Source organism: Pristiophorus japonicus, chromosome 21, assembly GCF_044704955.1.
Source record: "Pristiophorus japonicus isolate sPriJap1 chromosome 21, sPriJap1.hap1, whole genome shotgun sequence".
NCBI classification, from domain to species: domain Eukaryota; kingdom Metazoa; phylum Chordata; class Chondrichthyes; family Pristiophoridae; genus Pristiophorus; species Pristiophorus japonicus.
This window is the reverse complement of record NC_091997.1, coordinates 36,399,344-36,416,832: the sequence shown is the minus strand read 5'-3', so window position 1 is coordinate 36,416,832 and position 17,489 is coordinate 36,399,344. Positions and strand designations below refer to the sequence as shown.

Here is a 17,489-nt window from a genome sequence, read left to right as displayed (position 1 = left end):
GTTGGAGGGGCAGTACTGAGGGAGCGCTGCACTGTTGAAGGGGCAGTACTGAGGGACTCCGCCGCACTGTTGGAGGGGCTGTACTGAGGGACTCCGCTGCACTGTCGGAGGGGCAGTACTGCGGGAGTGCTGCACTGTCGGAGGGGCAGTACTGAGGGAGCGCTGCACTGTTGAAGGGGCAGTACTGAGGGACTCCGCTGCACTGTCGGAGGGGCAGTACTGCGGGAGTGCTGCACTGTTGGAGGGGCAGTACTGAGGGAGTGCTGCACTGTCGGAGGGGCAGTACTGAGGGAGCGCCGCACTGTTGAAGGGGCAGTACTGAGGGAGTGCTGCACTGTCGGAGGGGCAGTACTGAGGGAGCGCTGCAGTCGGAGGGGCATTACTGAGGGAGCGCCACACTGTCGGAGGGGCAGTACTGAGGGAGTGCCGCACTGTCGGAGGGGCGGTACTGAAGGAGCGCCGCACTGTCGGAGAGGCAGTACTGAGGGAGCACCGCACTGTCGGAGGGGCAGTGCTGAGGGAATGCTGCACTGGCAGAGGGGCTGTACTGAGGGAGCACTGCACTGTCGGAGGGGCAGTACTGAGGGAGTGTTGCACTGTCGGAGGGGCAGTACTGAGGGAGCACCGCACTGTCGGCGGGACAGTACTGAGGGAGTGCTGCACTGTCGGAGGGGCAGTACTGAGGGAGCACTGCATGGGCGGAAGTATCGTCTTTCAGATGTGACGATAACCGAGGCCCCATCTGCCCTCTCAGGTGGACATAAAAGGTCCCATGGCACTATTTTGAAGAAGAGCAGGGGAGTTCTCCCTGTTGTGCTGGGGCCAATATTTATCCCTCAATCAACATTAAAAAACAGATTATCTGGGTCATTATCACATTGCTGTTTCAGAGAGCTTGCTGTGCACAAATTGGCAGCTGTGTTTCCCACATTACAACAGTGACTACACTCCAAAAAGTACTTAATTGGCTGTAAAGTGATTTGAGACGTCCGGTAGTCGTGAAAGGCGCTATAGAGATGCAAGTCTTTTTCTTTTCTCCCTTGCCCCCTGCCGCGTGGTATCCCACCCCCCTCCCCCCAGGCAAACGGTATCGATAATCACATATGACATGGGGAACATTCCCCCAGAACAACCTCCCAAACTCAGCCCTTCGAACCAACAATAACTTGCATAGAAACATAGAAACATAGGAAATAGGTGCAGGAGTAGGCCATTCGGCCCTTCGAGCCTGCACCACCATTCAATAAGATCATGGCTGATCATTCACCTAAGTACCCCTTTCCTGCTTTCTCTCCATACCTCTTGATCCCCTTAGCCGTAAGGACCACATCTAACTCCCTTTTGAATATATCTAACGAACTGGCCTCAACAACTTTCTGTGGTAGAGAATTCCACAGGTTCATAATTCTCTGAGTGAAGAAGTTTCTCCTCATCTCAGTCCTAAATGGCTTACCCCTTATCCTTAGACTATGACCCCTGGTTCTGGACATTAACCCCAACATCGTAAACATTCTTCCTGCATCTAACCTGTCCAATCCTGTCAGAATTTTTTACGTTTCTATGAGATCCCCTCTCATCCTTCTAAACTCCAGTGAATACAGGCCCAGTTGATCCAGTCTCTCCTCATATGTCAGTCCTGCCATCCCGGGAATTAGTCTGGTGAACCTTCGCTGCACTCCTTCAATAGCAAGAACGTCCTTCCTTAGATTAGGAGACCAAACTGAGCGCAATATTCCAGGTGTGGCCTCACCAAGTCCCTGTACAACTGCAGTAAGACCTCCCTGCTCCTATACACAAATGTCCTAATTTTGAAGGCCGACATGCCATTTGCCTTTTTCACTGCCTGCTGTACCTGTATGCCAACTTTCAGTGACTGATGTACCATGACACCCAGGTCACGTTGCACCTCCCCTTTTCCTAAACTGCTGCCATTCAGATAATATTCTGCCTTTATGTTTTTTGGCACCAAAGTGGATAACCTCGCATTTATCCACATTATACTGCATCTGCCATGTATTTGCCCACTCACCTAACCTGTCCAAGTCACCCTGAGCATCTTAGCATCCTCCTCACAACTCACACCGCCACCCAGTTTAGTGTCATCTGCAAACTTGGAGATATTACACTCAACTCCTTCATCTAAATCATTGATGTATATTGTAAAGAGCTGGGGTCCCAGCACTGAGCCATGCGGCACCCCACTAGTCACTGCCTGCCATTCTGAAAAGGACCCGTTTATTCCGAATCTCTGCTTCCTGTCTGCCAACCAGTTCTCTATCCACATCAATACATTACCCCCTATACCATGTGCTTTAATTTTGCACACCAATCTTTTGTGTGGGACCTTGTAAAAAGCCTTTTCAAAATGCAAATACACCACATCCATTGGTTCTCCCTTATCCACTCTACTAATTACATCCTCAAAAAATTCCAGAAGATTTGTAAAGCATGATTTCCCTTTCATAAATCCATGCTGACTTGGACTGATCCTGTCACTGCTTTCCAAATGCACTGCTATTTCATCCTTAATAATTGATTCCAACATTTTCACCACGACTGATGTCAGGCTAACCGGTCTGTAATTCCCCGTTTTCTCTCTCCCTCCTTTCTTAAAAAGTGGTGTTACATTAGATGCCCTCCAGTCCATAGGAACTGATCCAGAGTCGATAGACTATTGGAAAATGATCACCAATGCATCCACTATTTCTAGGGCCACTTTCTTAAGTACTCTGGGATGCAGACTACCAGGCCCTGGGGATTTATTGGCCTTCAATCCCATCAATTTTCCTAACACAATTGCCTGACTAATAAGGATTTCCTTCAGCTCCTCCTTCTCGCTAGACCCTCGGTCCCCTAGTATTTCCGGAAGGTTATATGTGTCTTCCTTCGTGAAGACAGAACCAAAGTATTTGTTGAATTGGTCTGCCATTTCTTTGTTCCCCATTATAAATTCACCTGAATCTGACTGCAAGGGACCTACATTTGTCTTCACTAATCTTTTTCTCTACACATATCTATAGAAGCTTTTGCAGTCAGTTTTTATGTTCCCAGCAAACTTTCTCTCATAATCTATTTTCCCCCTCCTAATTAAACCCTTTGGCCTCCTCTGCTGAATTCTAAATTTCTCCCAGTCCTCAGGTTTGCTGCTTTTTCTGGCCAATTTATATGCCTCTTAGCCAATTCATGTCTCATACCATCGAAGTTACCTTTCCTTAAGTTCAGGACCCTAGTCTCTGAATGATCAGTGTCACTCTCCATCTTAATAAAGAATTCTATCATATTATGGTCACTCTTCCCTAAGGGGCCTCGCACAACAAGATTGCTAATTAGTCCTTTCTCATTACAGATCACCCAGTCTAGGATGGCCAGCCCTCTAGTTGGTTCCTCAACATATTGGTCTAGAAAACCATCCCTAATACACTCCAGGAAATCCTCCTCCACCGTATTGCTACCAGTTTGGTTAGCCCAATCTATATGTAGATTAAAGTCACCCATGATAACTGCTGTACCTTTATTGCACAAATCCCTAATTTCTTGTTTGATGCTGTCCCCAACCTCACTACTACTGTTTGGTGGTCTGTACACAACTCGCACTAGCGTTTTCTGCCCTTTGGTATTCCACAGCTCCACATCATCCAAGCTAATGTCCTTCCTTACTATTATTGCATTAATTTCCTCTTTAACCAGCAATGCTTCCCCGCCTCCTTTTCCTTTCTGTCTATCCTTCCTGAATGTTGAATACCCCTGGATGTTGAATTCCCAGCCTTGGTCACCCTGGAGCCATGTCTCCGTGATGCCAATTATATCATATTTATATAGCGCCTTTATAATAAAACATTGCAAGGCGCTTCACAGGTGCGATTATCAAACAAACATCGACACTGAGTCACATAAGCAGATAGTAGGACAGATGACGAGGTAGGTTTTAAGGAGCGTGGAGGAGGGATCGCGAGCCTGCCGCCCAGTGTGACTCAGCAGACCAGGGCCGTGCATGGGCAGCGGGCTGAGGGAGATTCCGTGCTCTCTCTCCTTGGTGACAGCATTATTCTGCAAACGCGAACTCCCAGGAACCTCCGTCACTCACACCCATAGAGTGAAAATGATCAGCTCGGAATGTCGCTGGGAGAGACGGTGCAGCGACTTGGAATGTGTGAGAAGATGTTTGCGTCTCCCATTCCTGAGTGTCACACTAATTATAGCCTGCAATGTCCTGCAGCGATACTCGCTCCACAATGCTAGGGTTTTACTGCTGCTCAAACATGACAAATGAAGGGCAGGAGGCGGGGCGCGCTGTGCCTGTCAGGATCACAGCACTTCTGCCGCTCAAAACCTTTCATCTGATTTTTGTGCCTTAAAAGTCTCCTGGTTTGGTCAGGAGGCTCACGGGTGCTGAATGTGGGAGCTCTCGATGGTGCCAACAATCGTTCTGCCTGCCCTGCTTCATCATCCAGCCTGGAGCGGTCCAACCGGGAGTCGGGGGTCGGAGGCTGAGGTCAGGGGGTCGGGGGCCGGGGCTAGGAGTCAGGGGCAGGGAGTCGGGTTTGAGGTCGGAGGTTGAAATCAGGGGGTGGGGTTTGGGGGCCAGAGATCGGGGGTCATGGGTCGGGGGCTGAGGTTCAATGGTCGGAGGCTGGGATTAGGGGCTGAGGTCGGTGGATGGAGGTTCGGGGCCGTGGGTCGGGGGCTGCGGTCGAGGGATGAGGTCGGGGGTCATGGGCTGGGGTCGGGGGCTGGGGTCAGAGTTCGGCGGTCGGGAGCGTACATGGCCCCGACTCTCTCAGGTCACTTGTAAAATGAAGGGTCCTAAATTCCTCGGGAGTTCCGCTGGATCTCCAGAATTGTAAAAGGCAGCGGCTCCGTCAAAGCAACTGACACCAATGGGGTGTAGTCGTAGTGACCATAACTCTGAGTGAGAGTCTCCCACCGTTCACCCTCTTAAACGTCAGCTCATCTAAACTCTGATGCCCATGTCCTAACTCGCACCATCCCACTCACCCGTCACCCCCTGTGCTCGCTGCCCCATGTCCTAACTCGCACCGAGTCCAGCTCACCCATCACCCCCTGTGCTCACTGCCCCGTGTCCTAACTCACACCGTGTCCCGCTCACTCATCACCCCCTGTGCTCGCTGCCCTGTGTCCTAACTCGCACCGAGTCCAGCTCACCCATCACCTCCTGTGCTCACTGCCCCGTGTCCTAACTCGCACCAAGTCCCACTCACCCATCACCCCCTGTGCTCACTGACCCGTGTCCTAACTCACACCAAGTCCCGCTCACCCATCACCCACTGTGCTCGCTGCCCCGTGTCCTAATTCGCACCGTCCCGCTCACCCAACACCCCCTGTGCTCGCTGCCCCGTGTCCTAACTCGCATCGTCCCACTCACCCATCACCCACTGTGCTCGCTGACCTACATTGGCTCCCGATCCGGCAACGCTTCGATTTTAAAATTCTCATCCCTGTTTTCAAATTGTTCCATGGTCCTTGACCTTCCCGATCATAGCGGTGAGCAACAGGTCAGAATTTGTGGAGCACAGACATCTCGGGGGGTTGTGGGGCTGGAGGAGGTTACAGAGATAGGGAGGGATGAGGTCATGGAGGGATTTGAAAACGACGATTAGAATTTTGAAATCGAGGCATTTCTCAAACGGGAGCCAATGTTGGTCAACGAGCACAGGGGGTGATGGGTGAGCGGGACTCGGTGCGAGTTAGGACACGGGGCAGCGAGCACAGGGGGTGATGGGTGAGCGGGATGATGCGAGTTAGGACAGAGGGCAGCGAGCACAGGGGGTGATGTGTGAGCGGGACGGTGCGAGTTAGGACACGGGTCAGCGAGCACAGGGGGTGATGGGTGAGTGGGACTCGGTGCGAGTTAGGACACGGGGCAGCGAGCACAGGGGGTGATGGGTGAGTGGGACTCGGTGCGAGTTAGGACACGGGGCAGCGAGCACAGGGGGTGATGGGTGAGCGGGACTCGGTGCAAGTTAGGACACGGGGGCGCCGAGTTTTGGATGACCTCAAGTTTACGTAGGGTGGAAGACGGGAGGCCGACCAGGAGTGCATTGGAATAGTCGAGTGTAGAGGTAACAAAGGCATGGATGAGGGCTTCAGCAGCGGATGAGCTGAGGCAAGGGCGGAGTCGGGCGAAGTTCTAGGCGGTCTCAGTGATGGCACTGATAGGTGTTTGGAAGTTCATCTCGGGGTCAAATATGACACCAAGGCTGGGAACGGTCTGGTTCAGCCTGAGACAGTTGCCAGGGAAAGGGATAGAGTCAGTGGCTCGGGAACAGACCGAAGGCAATGGCTATGGTCTTCCCAATCTTTAGCTGGAGGAAATTTCTGCTCATCCAGAACTGGATGTCGGACAAGCAATCTGCCTATCATCATCATCATCATCATGGGCGGCCCCTCGAAGCGAGGATGACTTGCTTCCACGCCAAAAAAGGACGAGTTCACAGATGTTTCAATGAAGGACCCGATCTACATGTTGAAGGGTGGAAGATGCCTGTGCGTGGATTTTTTTAACATGTGGTGGCCGTTGCACACCAGCCACCACACGGGCTTGACAGAGCTAAGTCTTGGTCCAGTGGCAAGGGTTAACCAAGACGACTGGAGACCAGCTCTGCTGCACGGACCTAGTGCGCACACATATCGCAGTGTGGGCTGGCCCGTGCTGCCCCTGGGCCCCTGGCCCCGAACTCACGCCTCCCCTGGGCCCCAGTCTGCCAATATCGAGACCGTGGAGGGGTGGTGGGAGGTGGTGCTGAGGTTGAGCTGGGTGCTGTCAGCGTACATGGAACGGGACGTGGTTTTACAATGGAATGATCAGTGAGGCTGGGGTCAGAGACAGTGCTAGTTGGTGACATGGGGAAGGTCGGAACATGAAACACGTCCACAACCCGTGACATCTTCCCCCTTTCATTCCAATGCCTCGGAGGAGGTGAGCTGTGTCCTCGGTCCCTCTGTCCACGGCCTTTTGTTCTGAGCATGTGTTGGGATTTCGAAAGCCCTCAGGTGACTATTGGCACGGACTTTGCACTCAGGCAAGACCACAGCGCAGTCAGCTGGCTCCTGCTTTGGTTACTGCTTCCTACAGGTGTTCCCAAAACCGCCCGTTGCTAAATAAGCCTCTGCCCTGTACCTGTGTAATTAAGGGATTAAGGAAAGCTGTGTTTGTTTGCCTGGGGACCTGTGAGTGAGGCGGATATGGTGAGGATCACGCAGCCCTGCAGTTGCCACATTGCCGAACTGTGGATAAATGGTGCCTGGGTGTGAGCATGGCTCAGCACACTCCATGCTCACCCCGGAGTCAGCCGGCCGTGACTCCCAGACCACCATGGGCCCGCACAGCATTGCGGGAATGCTGCAGTGCCAGTGATGCTGGCCTGTACATCATGTCTGGCTGTTCCAGTGTGGTACTCCCTCAGCACTGCCCCTCCGACAGTGCGGTGATCCCTCAGTATTGCCCCTCCGACAGTGCTCTGCTCCCTCAGTATTGCCCCTCCGACAGTGCGGTGCTCCCTCAGTATTGCCCCTCCGACAGTGCGGCGCTCCCTCAGTACTGCCCCTCCGACAGTGCGGCGCTCCCTCAGTACTGCCCCTCAGACAGTGCGGCACTCCCTCAGTACTGCCCCTCCGACAGTGCGGCGCTCCCTCAATACTGCCCCTCCGACAGTGGAGCGCTCCCTCAGTACCGCCCCTCCGACAGTCAGACAGTGCGGCACTCCCTCAGTACTGCCCCTCCGACAGTGCGGTGCTCCCTCAGTACTGCCCCTCCGACAGTGGAGCGCTCCCTCAGTACCGCCCCTCCGACAGTGCAGCACTCCCTCAGTACTGCCCCTCCAACAGTGCGGCACTCCCTCAGTACTGCCCCTCCGACAGTGCGGTGATCCCTCAGTATTGCCCCTCCGACAGTGCTCTGCTCCCTCAGTATTGCCCCTCCGACAGTGCGGTGCTCCCTCAGTATTGCCCCTCCGACAGTGCGGCGCTCCCTCAGTACTGCCCCTCCGACAGTGCGGCGCTCCCTCAGTACTGCCCCTCAGACAGTGCGGCACTCCCTCAGTACTGCCCCTCCGACAGTGCGGCGCTCCCTCAATACTGCCCCTCCGACAGTGGAGCGCTCCCTCAGTACCGCCCCTCCGACAGTCAGACAGTGCGGCACTCCCTCAGTACTGCCCCTCCGACAGTGCGGTGCTCCCTCAGTACTGCCCCTCCGACAGTGGAGCGCTCCCTCAGTACCGCCCCTCCGACAGTGCAGCACTCCCTCAGTACTGCCCCTCCAACAGTGCGGCACTCCCTCAGTACTGCCCCTCCGACAGTGCGGCGCTCCCTCAGTACTGCCCCTCAGATAGTGCGGCGCTCCCTCAGTACTGCCCCTCAGACAGTGCGGCTCTCCATCAGTACTGCCCCTCCGACAGTGCGGCGCTCCCTCAGTACTGTCCTTCTGCCTCGCCCACCTCTCCTCCCCTCCCCCACCTGCCCGAGCCCCCGGAGCGTGCGGGCAGGTATGGACAGGAGACAATGGCAGACGGATTATTCCATTCCGGGTGTGGTGCTCACCTGTGTGCCTCCCCCTGGTGGAGCGGTGGAACGGTCGGTGAGGGTCGGTGAGCTGGCCGGGCTGCACAGTTCGGGGAAGGGATTGGGAATGGTTGGTAGTGACGCCGTCTGGAGCTCCTCCTCCTTCAGCTTCCTGCAATACATGCAACACACTTTAGCAATGTTATAAATAATCTTCAGCACATAAACTATTGAGGAGAATGGTAACTATTGACATCGTGTGGGCTCCTATTCACTCAAATGCAACTTCAGATCGTGGGAGGTTGGGAGCAGTTTGCAATAAGGTGGGTCCTCTCCAACCAATGTCACAGGGATCCCAGTAACTCATAAATCAGCATGGGGTCCACTAACTGAGGTCAACCATCTTCCATCAACTCCCCTCCATCTTCTCTCCTCCACCCTCATCCCTCCATCCCCCTCCACCTTCTCTCCTCCACCCTCATCCCTCCACCAGTGTGCTGACGTGGATTGAGAACTGGTTGTCAGACAGGAAGCAAAGAGTCTGAGTAAATGGGACTTTTCAGAATGGCAGGCAGTGACTAGTGGGGTACCGCAAGGTTCTGTGCTGGGGCCCCAGCTGTTTACACTGTACATTAATGATTTAGACGAGGGGATTAAATGTAGGATCTCCAAATTTGCGGATGACACTAAGTTGGGTGACAGTGTGAGCTGCGAGGAGGATGCTATGAGGCTGCAGAGTGATTTGGATAGGTTAGATGAGGGGCAAATGCATGGCAGATGAAGTATAATGTGGATAAATGTGAGGTTATCCACTTTGGTGGTAAAAACAGAGAGACAGACTATTATCTGAATGGTGACAGATTAGGAAAAGGGGAGGTGCAACGAGACCTGGGTGTCATGGTACATCAGTCATTGAAGGTTGGCATGCAGGTACAGCAGGCGGTTAAGAAAGCAAATGGCATGTTGGCCTTCATAGCGAGGGGATTTGAGTACGGGGCAGGGAGGTGTTACTACAGTTGTACAGGGCCTTGGTGAGGCCACACCTGGAGTATTGTGTACAGTTTTGGTCTCCTAACTTGAGGAAGGACATTCTTGCTATTGAGGCAGTGCAGCGAAGGTTCACCAGACTGATTCCCGGGATGGCGGGACTGACATATCAAGAAATACTTGATCAACTGGGCTTCTATTCACTGGAGTTCAGAAGAATGCGAGGGGATCTCATAGAAACATTTAAAATTCTGATGGTTTTAGACAGGTTAGATGCAGGAAGAATGTTCCCAATGTTGGGGAAGTCCAGAACCAGGGGTCACAGTCTAAGGATAAGGGCTAAGCCATTTAGGACTGAGATGAGGAGAAACTTCTTCACCCAGAGAGTGGTGAACCTGTGGAATTCTCTACCACAGAAAGTTGTTGAGGCCAATTCACTAAATATATTCAAAAAGGAGTTAGATGTAGTCCTTACTACTAGGGGGATCAAGGGGTATGGCGAGAAAGCAGGAATGGGGTACTGAAGTTGCATGTTCAGCCATGAACTCATTGAATGGCGGTGCAGGCTCGAAGGGCCAAATGGCCTAATCCTGCACCTATTTTCTATGTTTCTATGTTTCTATCCCCCTCCACCTTCTCTCCTCCACCCTCATCCCTCCATCCCCCTCCACCTTCTCTCGACCCCTCCACGGTCTCTAAATGGTCAGACTGCTTGTCCGACATCCAGCACTGGATGAGCAAAAATTTCCTCCAATTGAATATTGGAACGACTGAACCCATTGTTTTCGGTCCCCGCCACGAAGTCTGTTCCCGAGCCACTGACTCCATTCCTCTCCCCAACTTCTGTCTGAGGCTGAACCACACCGTTCGCAACCTTGGTGTCATATTTGACCCTGAAATGAGCTACGGGCCACATATCCACAACATTTTCCCCCTCCGTAACATCTCCCGTCTCCGCCCTTGCCTCAGCTCATCCGCTGAAACCCTCATCCGTGCCTTTGTTACCTCTAGACTTGATTATTCCGTCGCACTCCTGGCTGGCCTCCCACGTTCTACCCAACGTAAACTAGAGGTGATCTAAAACTCAGCTGCCCGTGTCCTAACTTGCACCAAGTACCACTCACCCCTATGCTCGCTGACCTACACTGGCTCCCGGTTAAGCAATGCCTCGATTTCAAAATTTTCATCCTTATTTTCAAATCTCTCCATGGTCTCGCCCCTCCCTATCTCTGTAATCTCCTCCGGCCCCACAATCCCCCGTGATGTCTGTGCTCCTCCAATTCTGCCCTCTTGAGCATCCTTGATTATAATTGCTCAACCATTGGCGGCCGTGCCTTCTGTTGCCTGGGCCCCAAGCTCTGGAACCCCCTCCCTAAACCTCTCCGCCTCTCTACCTCTCTCTCCTCCTGTAAGACGCTCCTTAAAATCGACCTCTTTAACCAAGCTTTTGGTCACCTGCGCTCATTTCTCCTTAGGCGGCTCAGTGCCACATTGTTTTGTCTCATAACACTCCTGTGAAGTGCCTTGGGAAGTTTCACTACATTAAAGGCACTATATAAATACAAGTTGTTGTTTTTCTCTCCTCCACTCTCACCCTCCATCCTCTCCACCTTCCCTCCTGCGAAGTGATCTATCACTGAGCTGATATTTGGGCATACGGCCTCTTAAAGCCCCATTGGCTAACCTCCTCCACTTAAAGTAGACTTGATGTATGAATTCTGTAGCTGTGAGATCGCACGGTGATTGTGCTATTTCCTGGGTCAGACCATTATACCTTTTCACTTGTATGTGAACGGGCTGTGACCTCTGAACCAGCAGTGTGGGCTGGGGGTCAGGGCGGCTGGAGGTCATGTGACCATTGGGCAGTATCGACGACGCGTCCTTCTGCAGATTCCCCACTCGGTACAAGTTGTCCAGCCTGGTGCTCACCTCCTGCTCCAACCCCATCACATCCATCTCAGCTGCTGGGAGAGAAAGTGCCAGATAATTCATCACCTTCGAATCAAAAGCAAACAAGAGCACTCTCAAATTGCCCTCACAGTGAGGTACCAAACCCCGGGGAGCACCGCCCAGCGTGGGACTGAGCCCCGGGGAGCGGGGCCCAGCGTGGGACTGAGCTCCGGGAAGTGGGGCCCGGTGTGGGACTGAGCCTCGGGGAGCACCGCCCGGTGTGGGACTGAGCCCCGGGGAGGGGGGCCCGGTGTGGGACTGAGCCTCGGGGAGCACCGTTCGGTGTAGGACTGAGCCCTGGGGAGCACCGCCCGGTGTAGGACTGAGCCCCGGGGAGGGGGGCCCGGTGTGGGACTGAGCCCCGGGGAGGGGGGCCCGGTGTGGGACTGAGCCTCGGGGAGCACCGCTCGGTGTAGGACTGAGCCCTGGGGAGCACCGCCCGGTGTAGGACTGAGCCTCGGGGAGCACCGCTCGGTGTAGGACTGAGCCCTGGGGAGCACCGCCCGGTGTAGGACTGAGCCCCGCGGACGGGGGCCCGGTGTGGGACTGAGCCCCGGGGAGCGGGGCCCGGCGTGGGACTGAGCCTCGGGGAGCACCGCCCGGTGTGGGACCGAGCCCCGGGGAGGGGGGCCCGGTGTGGGACTGAGCCCCGGGGAGTGGGGCCCGGTGTGGGACTGAGCCTCGGGGAGCACCGCCCGGTGTGGGACCGAGCCCCGGGGAGGGGGGCCCGGTGTGGGACTGAGCCTCGGGGAGCACCGCTCGGTGTAGGACTGAGCCCTGGGGAGGGGGGCCCGGTGTGGGACTGAGCCCCGGGGAGCGGGGCCCGGTGTGGGACTGAGCCCCGGGGAGCGGGGCCCGGTGTGGGACTGAGCTCCGGGGAGTGGGGCCCAGTGCGGGACTGAGCCCCGGGGAGTGGGGCCCGGTGTAGGACTGAGCCCCGGGGAGCACCGCCCGGTGTGGGACTGAGCCCCGGGGAGGGGGGCCCGGTGTGGGACTGAGCCCCGAGGAGCGGGGCCCGGTGTGGGACTGAGCCCCGGGGAGCACCGCCCGGTGTGGGACTGAGCCCCGGGGAGCACCGCCCGGTGTGGGACTGAGCCCCGGGGAGGGGGGCCCGGTGTGGGACTGAGCCTCGGGGAGCACCGCTCGGTGTAGGACTGAGCCCTGGGGAGCACCGCCCGGTGTGGGACTGAGCCCCGGGGAGCACCGCCCGGTGTGGGACTGAGCCCCGGGGAGGGGGGCCCGGTGTGGGACTGAGCCTCGGGGAGCACCGCTCGGTGTAGGACTGAGCCCCGGGGAGTGGGGCCCTGTGTGGGACTGAGCCCCGGGGAGCACCGCCCGGTGTACGACTGAGTCTCGGGGAGTGGGGCCCTGTGTGGGACTGAGCCCCGGGGAGGGGGGGCCCAGTGTAGCACTGAGCTCCGGGGAGCGGGGCCCGGTGTGGGACTGAGCCCCGGGAGCTCCCCCTCACTCAGACACTGAGCCCCCCTCTTACTCTTACACCCAGAGCCCCTCCCCGCTCACACACCAAGCCCCCCCCCCCCACCGCTCCTAATGAAGCAGGAAGATGCCGTCTGTGCTTTAATTTCCTCACTTCCTCCCCTTGCCTTGTGCTGCTGAAGGCGGTGATTGTGACGGCTGCAGATCCGCAGACACTGGCACCCACCCAGCACCTCGCCCGAGACTATATTTCACGGCCTGCAAAGTGCGTGCTGCTGAGGCCCTTGAACATAGGAGCAGGAGGAGGCCATTCAGCCCCTCGAGCCTGTTACACAGGAACAGGAGGAGGCCCATTCAGCCCCTCGAGCCTGTTACACAGGAACAGGAGGAGGCCATTCAGCCCCTCGAGCCTGTTACACAGGAACAGGAGGAGGCCCATTCAGCCCCTCGAGCCTGTTACACAGGAACAGGAGGAGGCCATTCAGCCCCTCGAGCCTGTTACACAGGAACAGGAGGAGGCCATTCAGCCCCTCGAGCCTGTTATACAGGAACAGGAGGAGGCCCATTCAGCCCCTCGAGCCTGTTATACAGGAACAGGAGGAGGCCCATTCAGCCCCTCGAGCCTGTTATACAGGAACAGGAGGAGGCCCATTCAGCCCCTCGAGCCTGTTATACAGGAACAGGAGGAGGCCCATTCAGCCCCTCGAGCCTGTTACACAGGAACAGGAGGAGGCCCATTCAGCCCCTCGAGCCTGTTACCACAGGAACAGGAGGAGGCCCATTCAGCCCCTCGAGCCTGTTACATAGGAACAGGTGGAGGCCCATTCAGCCCCTCGAGCCAGTTACACAGGAACAGGAGGAGGCCATTCAGCCCCTCCACCTGTTACACAGGAACAGGAGGAGGCCATTCGGCCCCTCGAGCGTTTCCTGCCATTCAATGAGCTCATGGCTGATCTGTGACCTAACTCCATATACCCGCCTGTGGCCCATGTCCCTTAATACCTTTGGTTAACAGAAATCTATCAATCTCCGATTTAACATTAACAATTGACCCATCATCAATTGCCGATTGCGGAGGATTGTTCCAAACTTCCATCACCCGTTGTGTTTCCTCATTTCACTCCTGAAACGTCAGGCTCTGATCTTTAGACTATGGTTTTTAGAATCCTCAGCCAATGGGATCAGTGTCTCTCTATCTACCCTCTCTGTTCACCATAATACCCTGAAAAATCACCCCTTAAACCTTCTAAATTCCAGGGGATTCAACGCATTTTGTGTAATCTCTTCTCGTAACTTAACCTTTGGAGTCCGTGTATCATTCTGGTAAATCTCTGCTGCGCTCCCTCAGGTGTGGTGCCCAGAACTGCTCACGGTGCCCAGGTGTGGGCTAACCTGGGCTGTGTACAACTGCAGCCTGACTATGGGGTGTATCAGAGCTCACCTTCACTGCCCTCACTGACTGTATGAGCAATGCTCACTGGGTCACAACCAGTACCAACCCAAGCCTATTCCCCTCCTTCGTTAACCTCTCCATGCTGTCTGAACAGAGATTGACTGAGTTAGGGATCTCACTTGGGACATCAGTCTGTATGGCTCGGTGCCTCGCCCCACAGTACATCCACTCTCTGGCCTCGTCCCTTCCTTCAATGTGACCACAAAGTCTACATTCCCCGTGTGAGGTATGGAGCGAAAGCAGGAAAGGGGTACTGAGGTGAATGATCAGCCATGATCTTATTGAATGGTGGTGCAGGCTCGAAGGGCCGAATGGCCTACTCCTGCACCTATTTTCTATGTTTCTATGTAAGTGCAAACTCACCTAACTGGGCTCTGCTGTTGCGAGTCGGTAACAGAGGTGGGGAAAGGTGAGGGCAAGTGAGCTTGCTGCACAGGAGGAGGCCATTCGGCCCATCCTGCCGGCTCTGTGAGAGAGCGATCCCATTAATCCCACTCCCCCTGCCCTTTCCCCACAGCCCGGCACATTTTCCCTTTCAAGTATTTATTCAATTCCTCGGTTTGAAAGTTACTATTGAATTTGCTCCCACCGCCCTTTCAGGCGGCGCGTTCCCAATCACAACAACTCGCTGCGTAAACACATTCCCCTCATCGCTGTGTGTTTCACATTCATCAGAGGCACCTCTCCCACGTGACATTGAAAGCAGCAGCTCTGGCCACCCCTCCCCAGGAGGTGGCTCTGTCACTGGGAGAAGAAATGTACGCACTGGCCCCTGTGACTCATGTAAGCAGATTCAGATAACTTGGCTTTTCTGCCAATGATCCTGAACCTGTGGTGCCAGAGGGCCGGACCGTGAGGGAGGCCCGACAATTCTTCTTATATTCAGACCTTCTCCTTTTTTGTGGTTAATTTTTTCTGAGTGCGATGCAACACCGGGGGCTGGATTTTCCGGTGGTGTCCGCCTGTTAGCTCCCCAGAGGGGCGGCAATGGCGGCAGTGCTCTCTGGGCTGGCGGCTCCCAGCGCGACGCTGGGGTTTTGGGGACGGGTCTTGGCGCGGAGCAGTGCCCGAGGCGAGCCGGTACGCAACGTCCCGGTTGCGACACCGGATCAATCGCTGACTCCTGCCCGATCCGTAGCGCTGCATGGCGGCCCCTGCTGGGACCGCCTGTGGACGCGGGTGGTCCAAGCTGTAGCGGCCGCAGTGAGCGAAGGAATGTCCACCTCGGGTCAGTGCGATGGTTTTTTTTTTTGCGATTTATGTTGTGGTGGCGTGGGCTATGTATTGGGAATGTGTTTGGTGGTTTTCCAGGTTTCTCCCCCCAGGCCTCTCTCAGAGCTCTCCCGGACCGACTCTTTAGCTGGGGATTGTCCCATGCTCAGCCGGCCTAGTGCCCTACCCGGGGTGTAGCGCCCCGCCCCACACTCAGGGCCCAGCTGCCCAATATTGCTTACTGAGGTGCAAACTGTTCTCGGGCGCAAACTTTACCGCCCCGCCGCCATTACTGCCCGAAATCCTAAAATCCAGCCCCTTAAGAAATGACATATTGGTCCCAATTTTGCACGGCAATGCTGCAGGTAGCAGAGGCCCAGAGATTGTGGACAACACATGGCGGTTCACCCGTGACCCTGAGAGGGCAGTGCCAACTCGGAATGCTGCCCAGGCCTTGCCAATCCCACCCGACACGGTCCTGAAAGAAAACACCTGCACCTGATCGTCAGGCACCCCCAGTCCTGAGACACGGTGTGTAATGATCTATTATTGTTTAATATCAGCTCGCAGGTGCGGAAAAGCCAGTTTGTACTGTGCACAGCACCAGCACAAAGCAGGACACTGTCCCAATGTCAGTGCGTGTTGACCCACATTCCAGGCAGCCCAATTATTCCTCGTTACACCGACTCAATCATGTATCAGATAACTGAAAACAAAGAGCCTTTTATACGTGGAAGGCCCAAAGAATGTGTTTATGTTATTAAATATATATATGTTTTTTCTATAACTGCGCATTAACCGATTTGGCATTCAGTGTTTCACATTCATCATAGGCGCCTCTCCCACTTGACATTGAAAGCAGAAGCTTTGGCCACCCTCCCTCCGGAGGTGACTCCCTTTTACTGTCACTGTGACAAGGAATGTAGGCATCAGCTCTTAACGACTTGCGTAAGCAGATTCAGAGAGCAGAGGGGAGAAGGAGGGGACAAGAGGTCGAGAGGCGAGGAGAGGACAGGGGAGGAGGGGAGGGGAGGAGGAGAGGACAGGGGAGGGAGAGGAGGAGAAACATAGAAAATAGGTGCAGGAGTCGGCCATTTGGTACTTCGAGCCTGCACTACCATTCAATATGATCATGGCTGATCATGCAACTTCAGTACCCCATTCCTGCTTTCTCTCCATACCCCTTGATCCCTTTAGCTGTAAGGGCCACATCTAACTCCCTTTTGAATATATGTAACGAACTGGCCCCAACAACTTTCTGTGGTAGAGAATTCCACACGTTCATAATTCTCTGAATGAAAATGTTTCTCCTCATCTCGGTCCTAAATAGCTTACCCCTTATCCTTAGCCCAGACCCGTGTCATGCTCCTCCTGTGCTATGTGGGAAGCCCGGGACGCTTCCAGTGTCCCTGACGACTACATGTGCGGGAAGTGTATCCAGCTGCAGCTCCTGACAGACCGCATTGCGGCACTTGTGCTGCTCATGGATTCACTCTGGAGCATCCGCGATGCTGAGGATGTCATGAATAACACGTTTGGTGAGTTGGTCACACCGCAGGTAAAGGTTACTCAGGCAGATAGGGAATGGGTGACCATCAGGCAGAGCAGTGGAAGTAATGTAGTGCAGGGGTCCCCTGCGGTCATCCCCCTCCAAAACACTTATACTGCCTTGGGTGCTGTTGGGGGGATGACTCATCAGGGGAGGACAGCAGCAGCCAAGTTCATGGCACCATGGGTGGCTCTGTTGCACAGGAGGGCAGGAAAATGAGTGGGAGAGCTATAATAATAGAGGATTCTATTGTAAGGAGAATAGATAGGCGTTTTTGCGGCCACAATGAAGACTCCAGGATGGTATGTTGCTCCCTGGTGCAAGGATCAAGGATGTCACGGAGCGGCTGCAGTACATTTTGGAGAGGGAAGATGAACAGCCAGT

General features: G+C 55.0%; 1 protein-coding gene across 2 annotated transcripts in view; it reads right to left on the bottom strand.

Annotated features, from left to right (window-relative positions):
• The window catches only part of LOC139233943 (growth factor receptor-bound protein 7-like), a 228,609-nt gene that overhangs the window by 80,794 nt on the left and 130,326 nt on the right, over nucleotides 1-17,489 (bottom strand). Inside the window, exons 3-4 of one of the 2 annotated variants that reach the window (XM_070864627.1) lie at nucleotides 11,279-11,468; nucleotides 8,557-8,689 (exon numbers count right to left, since the gene is read on the bottom strand). In XM_070864627.1, coding sequence (XP_070720728.1) covers nucleotides 8,557-8,689; nucleotides 11,279-11,468 — 323 coding nt within the window. The remainder of the gene's footprint in view (nucleotides 1-8,556; nucleotides 8,690-11,278; nucleotides 11,469-17,489) is intronic. The other variant, XM_070864628.1, reaches the window with a different exon arrangement.